Source organism: Bufo gargarizans, chromosome 5 (genome assembly GCF_014858855.1).
Source record: "Bufo gargarizans isolate SCDJY-AF-19 chromosome 5, ASM1485885v1, whole genome shotgun sequence".
Classification (NCBI taxonomy): Eukaryota; Metazoa; Chordata; class Amphibia; order Anura; family Bufonidae; genus Bufo; species Bufo gargarizans.
In genome coordinates, this window is record NC_058084.1 from 122,435,512 (window position 1) to 122,448,965 (window position 13,454).

General features: G+C 42.3%; 1 protein-coding gene across 1 annotated transcript in view; it reads left to right on the forward strand.

Annotated features, from left to right (window-relative positions):
* CCDC178 (coiled-coil domain containing 178) overlaps window positions 1-13,454 on the forward strand; it is a 436,677-nt gene that overhangs the window by 46,642 nt on the left and 376,581 nt on the right. Inside the window, exons 2-4 of the mRNA XM_044294406.1 lie at window positions 2,223-2,362; window positions 10,271-10,305; window positions 12,199-12,290. Coding sequence (XP_044150341.1) covers window positions 2,237-2,362; window positions 10,271-10,305; window positions 12,199-12,290 — 253 coding nt within the window. The 5' untranslated portion in view covers window positions 2,223-2,236. The remainder of the gene's footprint in view (window positions 1-2,222; window positions 2,363-10,270; window positions 10,306-12,198; window positions 12,291-13,454) is intronic.

The window sequence follows — 13,454 nt, forward strand, 5'->3', positions numbered from 1 at the left end:
TTGTGCACCTATTTTCTTGGAATAATTTCTGTATAGACTGCTACCAATAACTGAGCGTCTGCTCCTTTTATTATAAGCATCATAATGGTGATTATTATTATTAGTAACCATTTGTCTCGTTTGTATGACTGTTCTTCATGTAGAATAATCAGAAGTGCTTTTATTTTTTATTTTTATTACTATGACATTAAAGGGCACATTTATTAAGACTGGCGTTTTAGAGGCCTCTCCATAACTTTGGCGCATCCAGCTCCAGTTCTAAATGTAACACAACATCCTTGATAGGTTACATTTAGGCCTCTTTCACACGGGCGTCATGTTTTTGGCCCGGATAAGAGGTGGGGGCGTTGCGGGAAAATGCACAATTTTTCCGCACGAGTGTAAAGCATTGTAATGCGTTTTGCACGCGCGTGAGAAAAAATCTGCATTTTTGGTACCCAAACCCGAACTTCTTTACAGAAGTTTGGGTTTGGGATCGGGGTTGTGTAGATTGTATTATTTTCCCTTATAACATGCTTATAAGGGAAAATAATAGCATTCTTAATACAGAATGCATAACAATAGCGCTGGAGGGGTTAAAAAATAATTTAACTCACCTTAATCCACTTGCTCGCGCAGCCCGGCATCTCTTCTGTCTTCTTCTTTGCTCATTGCAGGAAAAGGACCTGTGGTGACGTCACTCCGGTCATCACATGGTCCATCACATGATCTTTTACCATGGTGATGGATCATGTGATGACCGGAGTGACGTCACCACAGGTCCTTTTCCTGCACAGCAAAGAAGAAGACAGAAGAGATGCCGGGCTGCGCGAGCAAGTGGATTAAGGTGAGTTAAATTATTATTATTATTTTATTTAACCCCTCCAGCCCTATTGTACTATGCATTCTGTATTCAGAATGCTATTATTTTCCCTTATAACCATGTTATAATGGAAAATAATAAAATGATCGGGTCCCCATCATCTCCTAGCAACCGTGCGTGAAAATCGCACCGGATCCGCACGAAAACTCGCCCGTGTGAAAGGGGCCTTAGACCATTTTTTTATACCTAAAACAGGTGTAGAAAATGGTAAATGATACGGGCCTCCTTGCCCCTTCCCCACTCACACCACGCCCACAATTTTAGAAATGGCATGAGCGGAGTGAAGTTCGCAGATAGTGGCGCAACTAACCGTTGCACCGCCATCTGCACCTGAAATACGCCTAATTTAGACGTATTTCAGCTTAGTAAATTACCTTGTATGTTTTTCTCTTATATTTTCCATCTACAACCTCTTCTCACAGTGGGAAACACATAAGGGGCCCATGTCCTACTCGTTGATTGACCGCTATCTCTGTATTCATAGTTATAGAGAAGGCAGCCAGTCACTAAGTAGGATCGCCCACATGACTACTGAGCATAGAATGAGCCGAGTTATGCTGCATCAGTCTATACAATCTACATCTCTTGACCGCAGCTCCGTACCAGCACTAGGGGTTCCATCCCTGCTGCTTCCGGTTCCACTCACTGGCCTCAACAGTGACTTGTCCCCAAGCGGCACGTGACCGCAGAGGCTTAGTGCAGAGCTGCTGTCTAGAGGTGAGTGGCTTGCCATCAGAATTTATTGTTGGGTTGGGGTTGGACAACCTCTTTAATGGTATATATCAATGAATCAAAAAATCAAAAAATCTGTTGAGGATATAGTAAGATTTGCTGCAGTTTTCTTAAATCTTTGCAGATGGACAGGGTCACATGTGCCGCTACTGTCAATGATTGGCCTCAGCAATGACACACTGCTTGAGGACAGATCACCTAGGAGGACAGTTATTGACTACACACGTGACCCTGGCCATCCAGAGGTTTGCAGATGGGACCAGAAGACCCAAATGTAAAAAGGTAAAAATAAAAATAAAAAAAAGCTGGACAACCCCTTTAATGCCAGTATCATTAGAGTCTGGGGCTCTTTGGACACTACAACTTATAATCCACTCCATTACATCACTTCTGATCTGTGTTACCAGTTTTCCATAAATTTTCTTATTCACTTTAGCTTAAATCTTTTTTTTTACTAATTCAATTAAAAAAATCCCAATTGTACACGGTTACATTGGAGCTAATTACGCAATAAGTGAAACAAAGGAAAAAAAACACCAATGCGACAAAAAAATTTCACTTTTTTTTCAAAATAGTTACCCTAAGGAAACCTGCGAGAAAAAAAAATAATAATTGTAATTTCTTTTAGGTACAAATTCCAGTATGGCTTCTTCAGATACCCTAAGACGACGGAGTTGTGAACTGGTAAACACGCCATTACCATGTGTTAACAAGGCCCTCAGCCACATTGACAAGCTTGAGGGGAAAATTCGAGAGTGGTTTCTGCAGGTTAGTAATAACAACTTGTTTCTGCACTGCATTTCATCTTAAAGAGAATCTGTCAGCAGTTTCGCATGACCAAAGCACTAGGTAGGGACTAGATGGCAGAACAATGTTATCAAGAGTAATCTGAATATAAGGTTTTATTCTAGGTCCTGCTCCTGCAAGTACAAGCACTGTTAGCAGTTTTGCAGTTCTGCTGACAGACTCCCTTTAAGGCAGCAGAGTGTAGAGGGCTTCTTGTTACCTTTACCGTTTTGATAAATGATTACTTTTTCCCTTTAGCCATGTAACCTTTTGAAGTCTCCCATGATTACTGGCAAGTGTCTGTTTAGAAAAAAGCTGATGTGAAAATGTTTTAAAGTGGATGGCCACTTTTTTTTTTTTTTTTTTTTGGCAAGGGGGGTTGCCTATAAAACTTTTTAAGTTCATACAAATTTTTAAGATGGTCAAGAGAAGGGATGCCCAACCTGCGGCCCTCCAGCTTTTGCAAAACTACTGAACCCCCATCTACTAACCCACCTAAACTTGATATTTTAATTTCGGTCTGCAGCTCTATCATAACTCCTGGGCAGCATGCCCGCTGTATGGGGGTCATGTTTGACTCAGATCTTTCCTTTGTTTTCCATACCCAATCACTTACACGCTCTTGTCGGCTGCACCTCAAGAATATCGCCAGAATCCGCCCTTTTCTTATGGTGTAAAGGGCAAAAACTCTTGTTGTTGCCTTGATTCATTCTCGTCTTGACTACTGCAATGCATTACTAATCGGTCTCACTCCCCCCTCCTCAGTCTGTACTAAATGCTGCAGCCAGGCTCATCTATGTATCCACCCGCTATACCGATGCTACTAGCCTGTGACAGTCACTTCACTGGTTGGCCATCCACCACAGAATACAGTTTAAACGTCTTACCCTCACCCACAAAGCTCTGCACAGTGCCGCACCTCCATACTTCTCCTCCCTCACTTCCGTCTACCACCCTACTCATGCTGTTCCTTCTGCTAGTGACCTAAGATTTACATCCTCCATAATTCGTACCTCTCACTCCCGTCTTCAAGACTTTTCTCGAGCTGCACCTACTCTCTGGAATACTCTGCCCTGGAATACTAGGTCATTTAACAACTTCTCCATCTTCAACGTGCCTTAAAAACACATCTTTTCAGGCAGGCTTATCAAGCTACCTAAACGGACTATTCCCCGAGTAAACCTCTCCCCCCCCCCAACTCCTCTGGCCTGACCTCAATCCTCTAACAGTCCAAACCTTAATCAGGTCTCCATTTAGTTCAATAATGTCTTGAATCCTACTTATCACAATCAACTACCTTATGTGTCACCCCAAATTCCTCATAGATTGTAAGCTCTTGCGAGCAGGGCCCTGACTACTAGTGTTTCAGTTGTATATTAACCAGTTACTTTTGTTTTGTACATGAACCCTATAAATTTGTAAAGAGCTGGGGAATATAGTGGTGCTATATAAATAAATATTATTATTATTATTATAACTCCCAGCATGTCTGGAAAGCCTAAATCTATTAGGGCATGTTGGGAGTTGTAGTTTTGCAACAGCTGATTGGCCGCAGGAGGAGCATCCCTGGTCAAGAGCATATTAAAGAAATGATCTGCATCAAACTCACTGAAATTGTGTAGAAATAGGTTTCTGTATTCACTATGCATTAGACTATGGCTGTAATGGTTGGATCTCCCATCACTGGTGGAGTTCCCCTTCCCCTTACCTTCTTAATTTCTCTTAAACAGGGACAAGAGAGCACTGACAAGGAGTACATGAAATTATTGTTACATCACAGGTCATACTAGGTCTGAATAATTGATATCTAACATACATTATTGTTCTTTTATGTGTAGGCATGTCGTAACGTTAGAGATGGTCAGGGTAGAAAACGTACCACTTAGCTCTCTTCTAAAAGAATCTTCAATTACAGATGGAAGCCAGTCAGGAACATGACATCCTCTGGCGACAGCTCTTTTCTGTGAGCGGCCGCGTATTAATGTAAAATAATTTCAGCTTCTGTATCTGACGCTCACAAGATCAGCTCTTCCAGCTGAATATAAAGACAAGACATAGTCCTTTCTGATTTATCCAGGTAGCTCCAAATGATGTTCATCAATAATTACTGCCTCAAAGCTTCGTGAACCATTTCTGAAAACTAGTTCTTGTGGAGTACCAGTTGGATGGTAAAAGTCAAGCAGGAAACTAGATGCTTTAGGAATAATGGTGTTGTAGATATTTAACCAAAATAAGAGACCCAGTATGCTAAACCATTTTTTTACACCATATTTCGATCATGCATGGGGCTTTATTTTAGTATTTTTTTTTTTTACATTTTTATAAAAAAGGAAAAATGTTAGAAAAGAGGAAAAATTATAATTTTTTTTTTTTATTTTTTGTTCTTGTTTTTCTATATCTTAATTTTTTTTTTATTATACTCTTTGTGCCCCCCCCCCCCCCCTAGGTCATTCAAGACCCTTGGAGGACAACCAACTTTACATTATTTTTATAGCTGATTTCGCCTGTATATTATTAGCCCCAATTACAGGGGAAATACAGCCCTCAGAGAAGTTGTACATCGCTGCACAACCTCACTGCAGAGCTGATCAGGGTCTGATAAGACCCAGCAGCTTATGCAGAACCGCAACCCCTGGCTATCACATTAGCGCTGAGACTGGAGTAAGAAGGGGCTTTTCCGCTTCCTGATCTCTACGCGCTGTGTATGGAGCGATGGGGAAGGCTGGGATGGAGAAAACTATTCCTGCAAAGGTTCAGATGGATGTTGCCAGTTGGGGGAGTGACCCTGCAGTCTGACATGGATTAGCATCACTGATTAGATAATATCAGACTGTGCAAGACACCCCCCCCAACTGGTAACACCCACCTGGACCTTCATTGCAAACTGCTAGTAATTCATTCATAACTTCTAGCAGGAATATTAAACGTTTGGCACATCAAAGAGACACAATAATAAATGCTCAAGGAAATTATTAGCAACAAGTAGTTATTAAAACAGACATGTCAGTAAAGGTTGCAGGTCCTCTTTAAGGGTACATGCACACGGTCAGGATTCATGTGCGGAGAATCCGCACTGAAATCCGCAGGTATTCGCAGGCATATCTGAGCGGTCAATCTGCATCAATTGGTGTGGATTTGCATGTGGATTTGGTGTGGCTTTGTGGCGGATTTTCCGCATGCGGATTTTACTAAGTGAATGAAGAAAATCCGGAGGTCAAAATCCACGCGGAAAAAATCCACATCGTGTGCATTGAGAATTTCAAATTCTTATAGAATACAATGTACATGACCTACGGTGCGGATTTTTTCGCGCGGAAAATCTGCACGCAATCCTGATCGCGTGCATTTAGCCTAAAGGCGTACACAATTGACAGCAAATTAGTGTCACTGTTTTTATAATAAAACAACTATGCAATTTTACTACACTGCCTGTCCAAAAATAAAGTTGCCACCAATAAAAAAAGATCACACCCCCTTTAGCTTTGATTACGGCACGCATTCGCTGTGGCATTGTTTCGATAAGCTTCTGCAATGTCACAAGATGTATTTCCATCCAGTGTTGCATTAATTTTTCACCAAAATCTTGCATTGATGATGGTAGAGTCTGACTGTTGCGCAAAGCCTTCTCCAGCACATCCCAAAGATTCTCAATGGGGTTAAGGTCTGGACTCTGTGGTGGCCAATCTATGTGTGAAAATGATGTCTCATGCTCCCTGAACCACTCTTTCACAATTTGAGCCCGATGAATCCTGGCATAGTCATCTTGGAATATGCCCGTGCCATCAGGGAAGAAAAAATCCATTGATGAAATAACCTGGTCATTCAGTATGTTCAGGTAGTCAGCTGACCTCATTCTTGGAGCACATACTGTTGCTGAACCTAGACCTGACCAACTGCAGCAACCCCAGATCATAGCACTGCCCCCACAGGCTTGTACAGTAGGCACTAGGCATGATGGGTGCATCACTTCATCTGCCTCTCTTCTTACCCTGATGCGCCCATCACTTTGGAACAGGGTAAATATTAATTCATCAGACCCCATGACCTTCTTCCATTGCTCCAGAGTCCAATCTTTATGCTCCCTAGCAAATGGAAGCCTTTTTTTCTAGTTTGCCTCACTGATTAGTGGTTTTCTTACGGCTACACAGCTGTTCAGTCCCAATCCCTTGAGTTCCCTTTGCATTGTGCGCGTGAAAATGCTCTTACTTTCACTATTAAACATAGCCCTGAGTTCTACTGTTGTTTTTCTTCGATTTGATTTCACCAAACGTTTAAGTGATCGCCGATCACGATCATTCAGGATTTTTTTCCCGCCGCATCTCTTCCTCGAATACAATGGGTCTCCACTATCCTTCCAGTTTTTAATAAGGCTTTGGACAGTTCTTAATCCAATTTTAGTAGTTTCTGCAATCTCCTTAGATGTTTTCTCTGCTTGATGCATGCCAATGATTTGACCCTTCTCAAACAGACTAACATCTTTTCCACAACCACAAGATGTGTCTTTCGACATGGTTGTTTAAGAAATGAGAAGCAACTTATTGCACCAGTAGGGGTTAAATAACTTTTATTGCCAGCTGAAAGATAATCGCCCATGCTGTAATTATTCAATAGGAGGCTCATAACTATTTGCTTAGTTAAATCCAGGTGGCGACAATTTTTTGGGACAGGCAGTGTATATACTTTCTGAATCCATTCTTTATGGTTTGCTAGATTTCAGTTTACAGATATTTAACTGGAACTTTATTTACTTCTAGTGGATAGAAATCTTTCCTGGTCATGTAATGGAGTCACACAGGACATGGCTCTGATAAAGCTAGTGTCACATCTGTGGCAGGGAACACTTTATTGGAAAAGCCTGCCTCAGTTCTCTTGATCTGCATTGCTGGATACTACCACCTTCCTGCTGGACTCCATTGACTATCATGGGTCCGGCAGAGATCCGGCCACTACCCAGCAAATATGTTGAGAAGCAGTGATTTTTGTCAGGCTAATTTCCGGCATTACTTGCCAGACCTTCCTGCTGGAACACACGGCCACCGGTGGGAAAGAAGCCATACTAAACTATGTTGAGCCATGCACCTGTTTGTCCCTCACATGACCAGGACAGATTTCTATCCGCTGGAAGTAAACATTGAAAGCTTCTATTGAGTGACAGCGAGCACAGATCTTGAAAACCACAAGGTAATGATCTAGAAAATATATTGTACAATCCTGTTGTCACGGATGATGTTGCAGATAGCTGGAAGTTATGAATAAACGTCCGACTGGCTTCATCGCAAACTAAGGAGCATATAGGTGACCCCTATAAAACCCTAAGAGCTCACCCTGACTGCTAAGCACATACAAGGGTCTCAAAGGTAGACAAGTGTATGCCCATGTACCTAAGCCTGTGTGACACCTGAAAACCCTATAATAGTGAGGGGACACGACCACTGGCTCCCTGCACTTCATACGGAGGGAGTCAGGGTCACCTAGAATCCAGCCAGCAAGGAAACACAATACATGAAAGGACTTATCTGAACATGCAGCAGCAGAAGCCTCCAGCAGTGAACACTTCAATCCAGGAAGTAGTATAAACCGCAAAGTGAGGCAGTATGGGAGGGATTATAAAGAAAAGAGGATTAGTCTAAATAGGTGACACCTGGGAGAAGGAAATCAGATGAGAAACTGAAACCAAAACAAAGAACATCATGCAAGAGGTAGAGAAGGACATCTGTCAGACCTTCTCACAGAACTAGCTGTGACACCAGTAGCTTTTCATTCTACAAGGAAAAACATTTATTTGCAGGAACCAGTTGAAAAACCAAGAATTTGTTCTATCACTGTCCTGCAGACCAAAGCTTTATCTTGACATCTAGATTTGGGTATGGGGACTCCTGCTTTATGGGGTTGTCAGGATAAACTGAGGCAAATTAGCCAACTGATCAAAGCGATTCACAGTTTACGGGCATCCGAGTGGGAGAGAGGGAGGACAGATTGGGTCTCTAGGCTGACGACATGGTGCTTTTTATGTCAGAGGTGGAGGACACTCCCTCGAGCCATTTCCTTAATTGATGCTTTTAGCCATTTTTCTGGATTACGGATTAACTGGCCCAAATCGGCCTTATTCCCTTTATATACTTCTGATTGGACCTGTCTTAGTGGAGAATTACCTGTAGTCTCCAGATTTAAATATTTGGGCATAGTCATTACCACGGATGCTGCATCCTTCCACACCCTTAACATTCAACCTCTTCTGGATTATAGCAGAGATAAATTCCGAGTGTGGAGTGGCTTACCACTGTCAGTTTTGGGCAGTATTAACTTGATTAAGTTGATCATACTACCTAAATGCTAATATATCTTAGAGCATGCCCCTTATATAGTCACTAAGGCAATATTTCATCAGCTCAACTTGATAATGTCCCCATTCATTTGGGGATCTAACAGACCTAAATTATCCATAGCCAATCTAAGTCTTCTCAAGGGGGAAGAGGGAGTGTCCTTACCTGATTTCCATTTATATTACTTGGCGGTTCAGCTGCGGCACCTGAGGACATGGCTGTCTCCTTATTTGAATCTCAATTCCTTGTGACCGGTGCTGGAGGGGCCGCGGCTGTTCCCACGAGTGCTTTTACCAATTCTCAAATTGGCCATACAGGTGTGGGAGGCATGTAAAGGGATTCACGGATTTCGGGGAAGCCTGGCTGGGACTCCCCTGTGGGACAACCCAATGTTTCCCTCTTTGATCTCTCTTCCTGGGCGTCAATTCTGGAAGGAGCACGGTGTTTTACTTTAAGTGATGTATATATTGATAATGTGTTTATTTCATTTGATGTCTTGTGCACTCGCTGTGAATTACCTAGCAAGGCATTTTATAGATATCTGCAACTAAGGGACGCTCTGACCTCTCACTTTAGTGGCACTAAAATAGATATATCTACCTATCAACTGATTGGGGTGTTTTCGCTCCCAGGGTCCCTGAGGATTCATCTCCGCATTATATACTCACCTGTTGGGTAGCAAACTGCAGTCTGCCTAGCTCCCAGTCATTGCTAAGTGGAGGGCCGGGATCCCGGACCTCAAGGATGAAGAAATTAGTGATATTTTGGAATCGCCTACACTGGTTTCCCCTGCTATAAACAATACGTTTATACAGCTATGTATTATACACCAAAGTTATCTAACTCCCTCACGATTATATACAATGGGTAGGTTATCACATACCAGATGCCATAGATGCTCAGCAGACGGAGCAAACTTCTGGCATCTCATATGGGCATGTACATATATCCAGACGTTCTGGAAGGAAATTACAGACTTTCTATCTAACCTATTGAACCTCCCCGTTCCTATGGAACCTATGGTGTGCCTATTTGGTATCCTTAACAAGGCCACCTACCCTCATTACACTAGGATTCTATTTTTGGCACGAAAAGCTATAGCGATTAGGTGGATGGGAGATAGAAGTGAATCCGTAAACCAGTAGAGAGTATTAGTAAACACAATAATTCCATATGAATATATAGTCTTCAAAAATAGGGGATGCTCCTCCAAGTTCTTTGGCCCGGGGGATTGTGGTGCTCCTCTACACAAACTCTGTATTCGACTAATGCGTTGACTGATGCTATCATTGCTGCATCCAAATAGACCTTTTCTCTCAGAATGACCTTTGTATGCTGCTCATGTATGATCTGCCCTATGTATTATTATTGTTGTTATGATTATGGTGGAATATGTATGCATATGGTGTATGTATATGTCTTCAGGACTTTGGTCCTGCACTGCCTTTTGTATTGCTTCGTTCATTGTACTTGTTCAATAAAATAAATAAAAATTAGCCATCTGAACTAATGAACTTATTAATCTGATAGAAGTAGAATTAATAAACATTCTTTCATTGTTTTTCAGCATGAAGACATGGCACAGAATAATGGTGTTCAATGGTAAGAATCTGCCTATCTGATCCACTACTTTACACGTCAGTCACGTAGTGAATGACTAATTAAAGGGGCATGAAACCTAAAATCATAACTGAGAAGAATAAGCATAGCAAAGTCTGTTTGTCAGCGGTATAAAGCAGGGTGAGGGATCTGCTTAAAGAGACCAGCTGTGTGTGGAGACTATTTGGCAGTGTCCCATGGTATAGAGACTTATGTGCAATGCTCCATGGGAAAAAATATGCAAAGAGGTATCTCTCAAGAAGGAGAACTATCTCGTTAGTGCCAGGAATTGGCAACCTTTGAGTCCAACTTTTTAACAAGCCTTTGAATGTGACAAGGGAAAAATAGCCAAGCCAAATATCCATCCGTAGACAGCTGTTTTGAGGTGCTTGCCCCTCATCAGTATGGAGTAGGATGTCAGACTTTTACTAATTGGAAGCCACGTCGAGAAGGTGGCGTTAGTAAGATGTTTCTCTTTCCTTACATATTTTTTCCCCCCATGCAGCACTGCCAAAAAGTCTCCATACACAGCTGGTCTCTTTAGGGAAAGCCAATAGCCTGCCTAAGGGTCCATTCACACATTCGTAGCGTGTTTTACAGATCCATGGATACGTGGATCCGCAAAACTCGGACGCCGGCAATGTGCGTTCCGCATTTTGCGGACCGCACATCGCCGGCACTAATAGAATATGCCTATTCTTGTCCGCAATTGCGGACAAGAATAGGGCATGTTCTATTTTTTTGGGGAACGGAAATGCGGACCCGGAAGTGCCATAGAAATGAATGGATCCGCAATTCCGTTCCGCAAAATGCGGAGCGGAATTGCAGATGTGTGAATGGAGCCTAACTGTTTGAGGCATCACACTCAGCCAGCCAGAATCCTACTGTGTACTGATGAAGGGCAAGCAACCCGAAACAGCTGTCTAGGGATGGATATTTGCCTTGACTATTTTCCCTAGTAATGTACCGAGGCTTGTTAAAAAGTTGGACTTTGATTTATAGGGGATTCTTCCAGAATGTGGCTCTAGCGAGATGGTTCTCTTTCCCTTCGAGATACCTCTTTGCATACAGTATAAGCTCTTCAAACAGACAAGTAGAAATCTGACAGAGAAAGAGTAAACAAAATACTGTATATTGCCTCCTAATTCTTTGGAGTATTCACCATGGAGAAAGGTGGAATGAGATATAGGTGAAGGATCTCATTGCATACGGCTGCATCCGACCAGAGATTGGTAGGTGGAGATAAATGCATGACTCCCTAGGACGCACATAGCAGTAACGCAAGCATGAGTGTACTATTGCAGAGTAGTGGGGGGACACAACCATAGGAACCAGTCAGGAGAAAGTCATTTTTTAGAACAAGTTACAAAATAAAGCAATAATCTGATCAGTCTCTGACATGTCCATATGGGATGGAAGATGTAGTAAGGGCTAAAGAGTTCAGTTGTGATATCTAAATTTTCATTATCATCGTCCATTGTTACTGCTCAGACAGTATGGCAGTATTGGGCCTCATGCACACAACCGTTTTTCGGGTCCGCATCCGAGCTGCCGTTTTTGCGGCTCGGGTGCGGACCCATTCACTTCAATGGGGCCGCAAAAGATGCTGTGTGCTGTCTGCATCTGTTGCTCTGTTCTGTGGCCCCGCAAAAATAATAGAACATGTCCTATTCTTGTCCGTTTTGTGGACAAGAATAGGCATTTCTACAATAGGCCGCCCGTTCCGTTCCGCAAATTGCGGGCGGCTTCCGTTTTTTGCGGATCCGCGGTTTGCGTACCGCAAAAAACAGAACGGTCGTGTGCATGAGGCCTTAATAAAACTCCCCAAACTTTATTTCCTTACATGTTGAGTTTTTACAAGTAGGACATTATTCCTATGAATGTGCATTGTTTTAGGTCCTCCTGTGGGAGCAGTGAAGCCGCTGTCAGAGTTGCCCCAGTGGAGACTCCAGCACTGCAGATCAGAGGAATCGGTATCTCTGACAAAGGTACAACGATTTATGCCTCTTCTATTATCAAATTAAATTTTTCTCAAATTAGTTTTATTATTTTTTAATAAACTTGTCATGTGATTCTCAATGGAGCAATTGCAGCTTAAAATCCTAAAATCGATGATTATTACTTTCTAGTCTTTCTTTTTTTGGTCTTATTTTGTAACTTCATGAGACCATGTACTGTAGGTAAATGAAATATGGTACTGGTATTGCGATATGATATATGCACTGTTCATCAAGTAAGATTTTTAATGATTAAAAGGGTTAGGCTACTTTCACACCTGCGCTTTGCCTTCCTTCTATTGAGATCCGTCAAAGGGTCACAATACCGGAGGAAAATAATTCAGTTTTGTCCCCATTCATTGAACTGAAGGGAAGGGAGTGCACCAGAATGCATTCCGTTTTCATTGCGGAGCAAGACGGATCCGTCATGACTCACAATATAAGGGTACTTTCACACTAGCGTTAGAAGAATCCGGCAGCCAGTTCCATTGTCGGAAGTGCCTGCCGGATCCGGAAATCCATATGCAAATGGTTATCTGGATGCGGATCCTTCTAACAAATGCATTGCAATACAGGATCCGTCTCTCCAGTGTCATCCGGAAAAATGGATCCGGTATTTATCTTTTTCACAGATTTAAAGATCCGTTTTTCCAGAACACTTGGTACCGGATCCGGCATTAAAACATTTCAATGGAAATTAATGCCGGATCCGGCAATAAGGCAAGTGTTCCGAAATTTGCGCCGGAGAAAATACCCCAGCATGCTGCAGTATTTTCTCCGCCAAATACCGTAAAAGGGACTGCACTGAAGACATCCTGATGCATACTGAACGGATTGCTTTACATTAAGAATGCATTGGGATAAAACTGAAGTTTTTTTTCTCCAGTATTGAGCCCCTAGGACGGAACTCTGTACCGGAAAACTTTAACGCTACTGTGAAAGTACCCTAAGTCAATGACCCGTTGTCTCTGACACAAACAAAAACGGATCCGCCCCCCATTGACTTACAGTGGTTTTATAGACGAATCCATCTTGGCTATTTTAGAGATAATACAACTGGATCTATTCGTAAAGGATGCAGACGGTTGAATTATCATGACGGAAGTGTTTTTGCTGATCCATGACGGATCCAGCAAAAACGCAGATGTGAAAGTA